At 45.2% G+C, this 12,443-nt stretch overlaps 1 protein-coding gene across 1 annotated transcript in view; it reads right to left on the bottom strand.

Moving 5' to 3' along the window:
• Positions 1 to 215: 215 nt before the first annotated feature.
• The window catches only part of gabra2a (gamma-aminobutyric acid type A receptor subunit alpha2a), a 29,678-nt gene continuing 17,450 nt past the window's right edge, over positions 216 to 12,443 (bottom strand). The window contains exons 9-10 of the mRNA XM_073835096.1: positions 5,225 to 5,427; positions 216 to 1,101 (exon numbers count right to left, since the gene is read on the bottom strand). Coding sequence (XP_073691197.1) covers positions 805 to 1,101; positions 5,225 to 5,427 — 500 coding nt within the window. The 3' untranslated portion in view covers positions 216 to 804. The remainder of the gene's footprint in view (positions 1,102 to 5,224; positions 5,428 to 12,443) is intronic.

The following is a 12,443-nucleotide window of genomic DNA, read 5'->3' as shown; positions in this document are numbered from 1 at the left end:
GGCTCAAATGCAGTGCTAATTCCACTTGAGACTGTGCTCATGGATCAAAGTGTCCACAACAATACGAAACATTGTGGTGCTTCAAACAATTTACCTTTAAACCATGTGTGGGTGCGTGCTTTCATTGATGATGCATTGCTTATGGCTGAGAATTAGATGCACAGGCGCGTGATGTGCCTGAAAGCTAATATGCAATCAACTTTGATGCAAGAAAATAAAGTGCCATATTTAATTTGACTTGAAATGCTACATCAGTCAATAAAGGTGCAGTGATCTGTCTTACAGATACTGTAGTGCAGTTATAACAAAACACAGCTATTACATTAATATGCGCTTTCATTTTAAACAGTATGGCATTTATGCACAATACCTGTGAGCTTAATTCATAATTTAGCCAAAATACTGACACAGACATAAACACTTCGTTTAAATGGAGGTTGATATTTTATAAATATACTATATATTAGACAAATGTATGTAAATAAAAAAATAAAAAACAGAGGTCTGTATGAAAATGCCAGTAAACACTGCATAAAAAAGTCAAGGAAAAATCAGTTAAACACTCAGAAATCACATAACGACATACAAAAATAAAGCTGTGGGAATAAGTTAATTCATCCTGTTAAATTATACTGCTTTTTAAATTGTCCTGGCAGTGCTAAGGTTGTAACAAGGCTGTAACAAGTGTTCATTTCTGAAAGCTGCGATACAGAAACGTCAAAAGTACAGTAGAGAATTTGTACAAAAACTGCTATTATAATTTTGTAGTATAGAGGAATGATTGTATGTGCAATAGCTAATGGCTTACTGGGAGGGCACCATGTTTTTAATAACAGGCTCTCTGTTGAGATACGTGGCCCAATAAACCAGGTTAAAACTGCCGAAAAGCACTGGAAAGATTATGCGGGACATACGGTCAATCTTGCTGACGCTGTTGAAGGTCTTCAGTGTCTCTTTAGCCACTGGCTGAACTTTACTGGGCTCCGGTGTGGCGCTCTTAGAGACGGTGGGCAGAGCTGAGTCCTTCGCAATGTGGGGCGCGTAGTTTGCCACAGCAACTGCATATGCGTTGTTCTTCTTAATAACGGAAGTCTCCTTTTTCTGAAGTCAGAAAAAAATGGTTAACACAGTGCTACATGTTAAAATGTTGGTTCACTAAAAAATTCAATTCTGTCATTAATTACTCATGTTGCAAGACCTTTCATCTTTTGTACACAAAAGATATTTTTGATGAAATTTTGATGCAACACAACTGAAAGATTTATAACCCACAAAGATAGTAAGAAGGTCATTAAAATAGTCCATGTGACATCAGTGGTTCATTCGATATGTTGAATACAACAATACTTTTTGTGTGCAAAGAAAACAAAAATAACAACTATATTCAACAATTTCTTCTCATCCCTGTCAGTCACTGAAATGCATTCACGGGAGTACCAAATTACAGTTTCACTGATGTCACATGGATTATTTTATCAATATCCTCACTACCTTTCTGGGTCTTGAACGTGCCAGTTATGTTGCTGTCAATGCAGGGTCAGAAAGCTCTCGGATTTCATCAGAAATATGTTAATTTTTTTTCCGTAGATAAACGAAGGTCTTACGGGTTTGGAACGACATGAAGGTGAGTAATTAATGACAGAATTTTCAGTTTTGGGTGAAATATTCCTTTAAGTTTTATTTTATATTAATTTTATGTCATTTAAAAAGAGACACAGTAGCTCCGTTTTGTATCGGAGGCTGCTGGAGGACACATTTGTTGGTCGCATTCATCATCGAGGCGGTCTCATTTAAGAAAAGTAACCGTTAGATTGCAAAGTAAGAAAGAAATTACTATATTTTACACCTCACAAGCAAAAAAGTGCCAATTTATCATGGTTACTTTTCTTAAATAAGACATCCTTGACATATGCAAACCTAAAAATGCAACTTCCAGACAATGCAGCCTAATAAATAATATTAATTACTGCAGTCTATTTAAAAGTGTTTCATTAACTGTAATAGATGTATTTAAAATATATTTAGTACACCAATTTTTAATTTTAAAATTATGAAAAAGTTTGAATGAATGATTCAATGACTCAATACTTCACTTGTTTCATTACTGGATAAATCAGCATTTTTGACAGAATCTCTTGAATTAATGATTCAGTGACAAATACATTTTTTAACAGTTATTAGTTGCAACCTAGTGATCAAACAATGCAATCCACAAAAATATTATTTAAAGCGCCAGTTACTTTCAAAAGATGACTTGCTCTATACCATAGACATCAATGTTTATACAGTGGGGAAAATAATTCTTTGACCCCCTGCTGATTTTGTATGTTAGCCCAGTGACAAAGAAATGATCAGTCTATTATTTATTGGTAGGTTTATTTTAACAGTGAGAGACAGAATAACAACAAAAAAATCCAGAAAAGTGCATGTTAGAAAAGTTATAAATTGATTTGCATTTTAATGAGGGAAATAAGTATTTGATCCCCTATCAATCAGCAAGATTTCTGGCTCCAAAGTGTCTTTTATACAGGTATTGAGCTGAGATTAGGCGCACTCTCTTAAAGGGAGTGCTCATAATCTCACCCTTTTTCCTGTATAAAAGACACCTGTCTACAGAAGCAATCAATCAATCAGATTCCAAACTCTCCACCATGGCCAAGACGACAGAGCTTTCCAAGGATTTTAGGGACAAGACTGTAGACCTACACAAGGCTGGAATGGGCTATAAGACCATTACCAAGCAGCTTGGTGAGAAGTTGACAACAGTTGGTGCAAATGAAAGAAAGGCAAAATAACTGTCAATCTCCCTCGGTCTGGGGCTCCATGCAAGATCTCACCTCGTGGAGTTTCAATGATCATGAGAACGGTGAGGAATCAGCCCAGAACTATGTCAGAACTACGCAGGAGGATCTTGTCAATGATCTCAAGGCAGCTGGGACCTTACTCACCAAGAATACAATTGGCAACACACTACGCCGTGAAGGACTGAAATCCTGCAGCGCCCGCAAGGTCCCCCTGCTCAAGAAAGCACATGTACAGGCCCAATTAACATCTCAATGTTGTGGTCAGATTAGACCAAAATCAAGCTCTTTGGCATCAACTCGCCGTGTTTGGAAGAGGAGGAATGCTGCCTATGACCCCAAGAACACCATCCCCACCGTCAAACATGGAGGTGGAAACATTATGCTTTGCGGGTGTTTTTCTGCTAAGGGGACAGGAAACTGCACCGCATCAAAGGGACGATGGACAGGGCCATTTACTGTCAAATCTTGGGTGAGAACCTGCTTCCCTCATTGAAAATGGGTTGTGGATGGGTATTTCAGTATGACAATGAGCCAAAACACGCGACCAAGGCAACAAAGGAGTAGCTCAAGAAGAAGCACATTAAGGTCCTGGTGTGGCCTAGCCAATCTCCAGATCTTAATCCCATAGAAAATCTGTGGAGGGAGCTGAAGGTTTGAGTTGCCAAACGTCAGCCTCGAAACCTTAGGGTGCTTTCACATCTGTGGTTCGGTTCATTTGGTCCGGACCAAGGACAACAAATGATACATTGTAGCATTTTTCTGCCGTTTTGGGTCCTTTTCACACCACACTGATTGCTCTGGTCCGAACCAGTTGAAACGAACCAAAATGCAGTCATGTGACAACATCCACATCACTCGTTGGCCAGATCGTGTCATTGAACCACTGATCTATAATAGAGAATTATATTTTTTCCATTCGCGAACGCGCTGCATCGAGATAAAAACATCTCAACTTTTCAGAAACTTTCGCGTATTTATGGAGAGCGCAGGTCACGGTTGCTTAGCAACGGCAGACGCCACTGGAGCGCAAGCTATAGAGCAGTTTGGAAAGAAAGAGAAAGCGGCGTGCCTAGCGTTTTCCACGCGTTTTTATGGGCAACATGTGAACGGCCCCTTAAACAATGAGAAAGATTGTGATGTTCTTGTGAGTCTTCGAAAGTTGGGACCTATATGATCATCAGACCAAATTTATGAGGCTCCGCACCTCCTCACAGCTTTGTCCGTGAGCTGTCATGGGGCTATGTTGCTAAAGCGCTAACTGTCAACAAATACTTGTCCTCATCCCATAATGAACAGCACAGCGGACTACGGCTGTGGAGTGGCACAAAATCCTTCCTGAGATGTCTACAAACCTAGTGGCCAACTACAGGAAACATCTGACCTCTGTGATTGCCAACAAGGGTTTTGTCACCAAGTACTAAGTTGTGTTTTGTGCAAATCAATTTATAACTTTTTTGAAATGCATATTTTTGGGATTTTTTTGTTATTCTGTCTCTCACTGTTCAAATAAACCTACCATTAAAATTATAGACTGATCATTTCTTTGTCAGTGGGCAAACATACAAAATCAGCGGGGGACCAAATAATTATCTTCCCCACTCTATCCAAACTATGACCTTTAATCCCAGTCTTTCTGTAATAACATGAATGACTAGGATAAAAGACAGAAATAATACTGGGTAGTTGAAAAGACTGTTTGTGAAGCTGTTTCTTACCTAAACATGGTAACTGTCTGGTTTTAGCGTTTTAGCGTTACATCACTTGCTCATCAGTGGATCCAACAGCTGATAAAAACATCAAAATAATCCACAAGTAATCCACACACTCCAGTCCATCAATTAATGTCTTGTGAAGCGAAAAGCTGTTTGTTTGTAATAAACAAATTCATCATTAAAATGTTTTTACCTTCAAACAATTGCTTCCAGTTAAAATATCAGTTCTCTGTCCATAACATTGCTTTCTCTAGTGAAAAAGTTGTGTAAATCAAGAAAAATACACAGATCAAACATTATTTACAAGCAGAAATGCTTCTAAATACTTATGGACTATTTTTTGTAATATTATTTATTACTCATTGTATTACTATTATTTACTGTGATGTTTTTATGAGCTGTTGGACTCTCATTCTGACGGCACCCATTCACTGCAGTGGAACCATTGGTGAGCAAAAGATGTAATGCTAAATTTCTCCAAATCTGTTCTGTTGAAAAAACACACTCATCTACATCTTGGATAGCCTCATCTGAGGATAAGTACATTTTCAGCAAATCGTAATTTTTGCCTGAATTTTTCCTTTAACTGTACTGAATTAACAGTTGGGTTCCCTCATTTAAATAACTCCTCTTCCCAATGACAATAATCAAAGCTACCAGATGTGCTCCACTCCAAAATCAAAGCCCGGTCTGTGTCGTCATGGTTACCTTATCATTGACAATGCTCTTGCCATCCCATGCCCAGCCGCGCTTGGTGAAGTAGTTTACTGTGGCAAACTCGATGAGAGCAGAGAAAACAAACGCGTAGCACACAGCGATGAACCAGTCCATGGCTGTGGCGTAGGCCACCTTTGGTAAAGAGTTTCGAGCGCTGATACTCAGAGTGGTCATTGTTAGCACTGTAGTCACACCTAGAGCAAAAAACAAAAACAAAAAAAGACTCAGTGAGCGTTGTACATACAGATACCGCATTAGTGCAGCATGCCTCGCTGCAGATAATTACCAGCATTTATGCCGTTCACTGATTTGTGGAAGAGACAGCACAGATGTACACATGTAATCACAACTGCCCTGGGCTAATGAAATTGTGTTCATTTCAGCAGTCAGTCATGCCCTAAGTGGACCTCCTGTTCTCATTTTAGATAGAACATCTTAATTAATTTTTGCATCCTCCGGGAAAAATATATCAATCCAAATATATTCATCATTAAAACAGATATTAAGAAGAAAACGTACAATAATGCTACTTTTTTATCTCTATTTTATGTTATTAATCAACTCAAGACATTTTTTCAGGTCGCTAAATAAAGGAATTTTTGCCAGATGATTTGTATCACTCTATTTGGAAAAAAGTAATCATTGTAGAAAGATTTGGGTGAATTTATACAGGAGTGCATCTGCATGAAAATAATGATAATTTACTTTTATAATGATACAAAATGACTTTTTTTTCGCTGAAGGCTTGTTTATGTGCAATACATCCAGTTATGGCTGAATTATTTGGGGAAAAACTTGATTTTACTCATTAAACCTCTTTCAGTAACCATAAAGTGAACAGTTTAGAAAGAAAAATCTATAATATAGTATATATGGTTATAATATAGCAATAATTTGTATGATTTTTTTACTGTGATTTATTAGTGAAATAAAAAATACAAAATAAATAAAATAATAAAATTAAAGTTTGTCAGTATTTTTATTAAAGAAATTAATACTTTCATTCAGCAGGGATGCATTAAATCAATCAAATGTTACAGTAATAACATTTATAAAATTTCAAAAGATTTCTATTTCCAATAAATGGGTAATGGCTCCCTTAATAAATTACAGTGACATGTCTGAATGACTATCTGTCACGGTAGGAATAAGGGTCTGGGTCCAAATGCAGGGAGAAAGGTGTTTTAATAAAACAAATAAACAAACCAAGACAAAAGGCCAACACGGCACAAACTGAACATAGACTGAAACACAAAATAACAAAATCAAGAACACGGTCAGGAATATCAGGAACACAAAATAACACATGAGACAGAAGACAATGCAGACCTGAAAACGGAATGAAGTGTGAGTGTTCTTATACAGAGTCCAGATAGTGAACAGCTGTGTGTGAATCAGTGTTAATGACAAAACAGACGTGATGAATCAGAGGAGTGCAGTGCAAACAGCGACCTCAGGTGGCTGAGGGAAAACCCACAGCCCCGATCATGACAGTACCCCCTCTCTAGGGAACGGCTACCAGACGTTCCCAAAACAAAAATTCTGGAGGGAGGAGGAACGGTGGAAGGTGCATCAGGGGGAGGGATGGCGGGCCAGGCCCGTGCAGCGGAGGAACGTGAGCGGACACCGCCGCCAGAGGAACGTGAGCTGGCCTCGCCGCCAGTGGAACGTGAGCTGGCCTCGCCGCCAGTGGAACGTCCGCGGGCACCGCAGCCAGTGGAACGTGAGCTGGTCTCGCCGCCAGAGGAACGTGAGCTGGCCTCGCCACCAGTGGAACGTCCACGGGCACCGCAGTCAGAGGAACGTGAACTGGCCTCGCCGCCAGAGGAATGTCCGCGGGCACCACCGTCAGAGGAACGCGAGCTTGCCTCGCCGCTAGAGGAACGTCAGCGGTCACCGCCGCGTCAGGAACAGAGAGCGCGGTCACCGCCGCGTCCGGAACAGAGAGCGCGGTCACCGCCGCGTCCGGAACAGAGAGCGTGGTTACCGCCGCGTCCGGAACAGAGAGCGCGGTCACCGCCGCGTCCGGAACAGAGAGCGAGGTCACCGCCGCGTCCAGAACAGAGAGAGCGGTCACCGCCTCGTCAGGAACAGAGAGAGCAGTCACCGCCTCGTCAGGAACAGAGAGAGCAGTCACCGCCTCGTCCGGAACAGAGAGCGCGGTCACCGCCTCGTCAGGAACAGAGAGAGCGGTCAACGGCGCGTCCGGAACAGAGAGCGCGGTCACCGCCGCGTCCGGAACAGAGAGCGCGGTCACCGCCGCGTCCGGAACAGAGAGCGCGGTCACCGCCGCGTCCGGAACAGAGAGCGCGGTCACCGCCGCGTCCGGAACAGAGAGCGCGGTCACCGCCTCGTCAGGAACAGAGAGAGCGGTCACCGCCGCGTCCGGAACAGAGAGAGCGGTCAACGCCGCGTCCGGAACAGAGAGCGCGGTCACCGCCGCGTCCGGAACAGAGAGCGCGGTCACCGCCGCGTCCGGAACAGATAGAGCGGTCACCGCCGCGTCCGGAACAGAGAGAGCGGTCACCGCCGCGTCCGGAACAGAGAGCGCGGTCACCGCCTCGTCAGGAACAGAGAGAGCGGTCACCGCCGCGTCCGGAACAGAGAGAGCGGTCACCGCCGCGTCCGGAACAGAGAGAGCGGTCAACGCCGCGTCCGGAACAGAGAGCGCGGTCACCGCCGCGTCCGGAACAGATAGAGCGGTCACCGCCGCGTCCGGAACAGAGAGAGCGGTCACCGCCGCATCCGGAACAGAGAGAGCGGTCGCCACCGCATCAGGAACAGCAAGAGCGGTCGCCGCCGCCTCAGGAACAGCGAGAGCGGTCACCGCCGCATCAGGAACAGCCAGAGCGGTCACCGCCGCCAAAGGAACAGCGAGAGCGGTCACCACCGCATCAGGCACAGAGTGAGCAGACGCCCTTCGTCGAAAAAACGCCTCCGTCCTCGCCATAAAGTAGGGGCGTGTCCGCGCCGCCTCAGCATTAAGGGCATCCATAGCTGCCAAACAGGCGTAGATGGTCTCAAACCGAGCGACCGACGCCGCCTCAAATGACATCTCCCCCGCTGGACCCAATGTGGAGGTCTGCATTCTGTCACGGTAGGAATAAGGGTCTGGGTCCAAATGCAGGGAGAAAGGTGTTTTAATAAAACAAATAAACAAACCAAGACAAAAGGCCAACACGGCACAAACTGAACATAGACTGAAACACAAAATAACAAAATCAAGAACACGGTCAGGAATATCAGGAACACAAAATAACACATGAGACAGAAGACAATGCAGACCTGAAAACGGAATGAAGTGTGAGTGTTCTTATACAGAGTCCAGATAGTGAACAGCTGTGTGTGAATCAGTGTTAATGACAAAACAGACGTGATGAATCAGAGGAGTGCAGTGCAAACAGCGACCTCAGGTGGCTGAGGGAAAACCCACAGCCCCGATCATGACACTATCGACCTATAGCCTTAACGCCGGTAGTCATGAAGTGCTTCGAGAGGTTGGTCATGACCCACATCAAAGACTCCATCGATGCCACTGTGGACCCTTATCAGTACGCTTACAAGAAGAATCGCTCCGTGGATGATGCCATTTCTTCAGTGGTCCATACAGCCCTTACACACCTGGAGAAAAAGAACTCTTGTGTCCGCCTGCTCTTCCTGGACTTCTCTTCTGCGTTTAATACCATCTCTCCACTGACATTAGTCTTGAAGCTTTCCTCCCTTGGCCTAAGTCCCACAGTGGGAAATTGGGTTCTGGACTTCCTGACCAATAGATCTCAAACTGTCAAGATCCATAACACCATCTCCTCCTCCATCACACTCAGCACTGGCTCGCCTCAAGGTTAAGTGCTGAGCCCCCTCCTGTTTACCCTGCTGACGTATGACTGCAAGGCGAGACACTCCAACTGTCATATAGTCAAGTTCGCAGACGACATAGCAGTAGTGGGATGCATCGTTGACAACAATGAATCCTACTACAGAGAGGAGGTGGAACAACTTGTTCAGTGGTGTAGAGAAAATAACCTCTGCATCAATGTAAAAAAGACTAAAGAGATGGTGGTGGATTTTAGGAAGAACAAGCAAACTCTGCTTCCCCTACATATCGACGGAGCTGCTGTGGAAGTGGTTCCCAGCTTTAAGTACCTGGGCGTTTATATAGCCCAGGACTTAACTTGGCGTGTCAACACCTCGGGGCTGATCAAAAAGGCCCATCAGTGCCTCTACTTCCTCAGGAAGCTAAAACGAGCTGGGCTTGGGAGCCTGGTACTGAAAAGTTTCTATCGAGGAGCGGTAGAGAGCATCATCAGCTCTAACATCACTGTGTGGTATGGAAATAGTACTGTAGCTGAGAGGAAAGCGCTGCAGAGGGTAGTCAAGGCTGCACAGAGGTCAGTGGGGAGCAGGCTTCCCTCTATTTCTGAACTGTACACCACACAATGCAGAGGAAGAGCCCTCCGCATCATAAAAGACATTACACACCCAGCACATGCCTTATTCCAACCCCTTCCTTCAGGCAGAAGGCTGAGGAGCCTTCGGAGCAAGACCACCAGGCTTAAAAACAGCTTCTACCCTGAGGCAGTTAGACTGCTGAACTCCAGCTGTGCTCTATAGGCCCTCTCACTTTACTCACTTTATACACAAGGCTGCTAACCCAAGTGCAATATATAATATACAAGTGATATACATGCATATATAACTCTGTATATTTTGTTCTTGTAGTGTAATATATAACTAATGGTGCAATAGAATTTATAATTCCATAAGTGAAATGTATAAATGTGCAATTAATCTTTACAGCTCTATATATATCTTGTCTGACTGCTCTTATTTGTACTTAGGAATATGCATATCTTTTTTTCTTATATATATATATTCATATTTATATCATTTCGTAATTCATGCGGCTTAATCCGGGACCTGGGTCCTAATTTCGTATCATAACATGGAAGTGTGCTGGTATGACAATAAAGAATCCTTGAATCCTTGAATATTAAAATATGATAACACTTTAAAATAAGGTTCATTGGTTAACATTAGTTAACTGCACTACTAGTCAAAAGTCTCTTCTGCTCACCAAGCCTGTATTTTTTTAATCCAAAGTGCAGCAAAAACAGTAAAAAATTAAAATATTGTTACTATTTCAAATAACTATTTGAATATATTTTACAATGTAATTTATTCTTGTGATTTCAAAGCTGAATTTTTAGCATCATTACTCTAGAAATCCTTCAGAGATCATTCTAATATTCTGATTTGCTGCTCAAAAAACATTTATTATTATGTTGAAAACCGCAGAGTATATGTTACAGTTCTGTCAGTTTATGTCTTAGTCATGTCATGTATTTGGTTTCTCCCATTGTCTTCCCCCGTTAATCTGTCTGCTTTGGTTTAGTCCTTGTCATCTGTATCACCTGTGTCCCCGTAATTAGTCTGTCTTTATAAGCATGTGTTTGAGTTCTGTCCTTTGTCGGTCCTTTTGTGTGAATAGATGTGTGTGATGATCCTGACTTGTTCCTGCCTTGTTCCAGTCGAAGATTTATATTAAATATATTGTATTTTGTTATTCCTGTCGTCCGTCTCGTCAACTCCTGCACGCACCCGTGACATAAGGACCGACCAACAAAAGTGTACCTGGCGTCTTTCCCTGCGTTTATTTTTCGTTTTTGTATCAGTGTTTGTTTTATATTTTTTCCTCATGGATGACCCCAACGTTGCCATCATTCTCCTGAAGCAGGGGAGACGCTCTCTCGAGGACCACACCAGAGACTTTCTGTTCCTCGTTCCATCAACTCACTACCCGGACAGCTGCTTGTGCACGTTCTTCCACCACGGACTTAATGACCACATCAAGATGCAGCTGTCCGGGGAGGGTCCTCGAGAGAGCTTTGCCGGATTCGTCGAGTGGGTGCTGGCGTCCAATGGATCTTCCTGGACTGTCGATTTCATCGAGGAGGACGTCAGCCCCGCTCACAACCCAGAGAGCAGCCAACCATCGCCCCGACATGCAGAGCGGGAACCCGAGCGCACCGCGGATGCAGGACTAGAGCCGCGAGCGACAGAGCCAGAGTCCTCTCCGGCTGATCAGGTGCGTGAGTCGGATTCTACATCTCTGACGGTGGATTGCGACGTGGAGCTAGGGAGGGAAATGGAGAGCCCTGCCCACTGCAACTCCGCTGGGGGTGAGCTGGATATCTCTGGGGACTTAATTGACTTCGTTGCTGAAGTTATGGAATATAAACTAATTGACTTTGTTTCTGAGACTGTGGATATTGACACGCCGGATTTAATAGACTTTTTCTCTGAGCCACTGACCCGCATTGACTTCCCTCCCACCCGCCCTCATCTGTCCGAATCTGCCTGGTTCCGCCCAGCCGCCCTGAGTCCCCGCTGGCTCCGCCCAGCCGCCCTGAGTCCCCGCTGGTTCCGCCCAGCCGTCCTAAGTTCCCCAAGTCAGCAGTCAGTCTCCTTGCTCACCCTCAGCCCACCATCTCTGCAGTGGGCTCGCCGCAGGGATGCCTGCTCACTTCGGTGGCAAGGCTGGAGGTTCCCTCAGCTCCGCCTCCAGCCTCCGAATCCAGACCTCCACCTCGGTCCTCCGACCCTGCGGCTCCACCACAGCTCTCAGCGCCCTCCTCTCCACCGTCGCCCGTCGGTCCACCAGCTCCACCGGGCTCCATCGTCTTTCCGGCTCCGCCCTGGTCAGTCGTCACCCCATCGGATCCTCAGGACTCTGCTCCTCCGGCTACGCCTCGTCACGCCGTCCCACCGGCTCCTTGGGACTCCTCCTTCCTGCGGGCACAGCCTCCATCCTCTGTCGCTCCGGCTCCGCCGCGGATCTCCGGGACTCCGCCTCCGCCTCGGCCGCCAGAGCCCGTTCCGCCTTGGCCCTCCGGATCCGCGGTGTCGCCCTGGATCTTCGGCTCTCCATCTCCGCCTCGGGTTCCTCTGCCAGCTGCTCTGCCTCTGTCGGTCGGCCCCACGGAGTCGGCGGTCTTTCCTCCACCATGGCTCCTCCCTCCGTCGGCTCCTCCGTGGGCCGTCATCCTGGCTGCGATCTGGGTCCTGCTCTCCTGCTTCAGGTCCCTCCTGTGTCTTCCCTGGCTCCCCCCACCGTCGTCGCCCCCTTGGACTGTCTTTTTTGTCACATGGACTCTTGTTTTTGTCCCCCTTCCGGGGTTGCGTCCTCCGCCGAAGCCCCCGCCCTCATTGA

The sequence above is a fragment of the Garra rufa genome, chromosome 2 (genome assembly GCF_049309525.1).
Source record: "Garra rufa chromosome 2, GarRuf1.0, whole genome shotgun sequence".
Lineage (NCBI taxonomy): Eukaryota > Metazoa > Chordata > Actinopteri > Cypriniformes > Cyprinidae > Garra > Garra rufa.
Note: the sequence above shows the minus strand (reverse complement) of the source record. Positions and strands in the feature narration are given on the sequence as shown.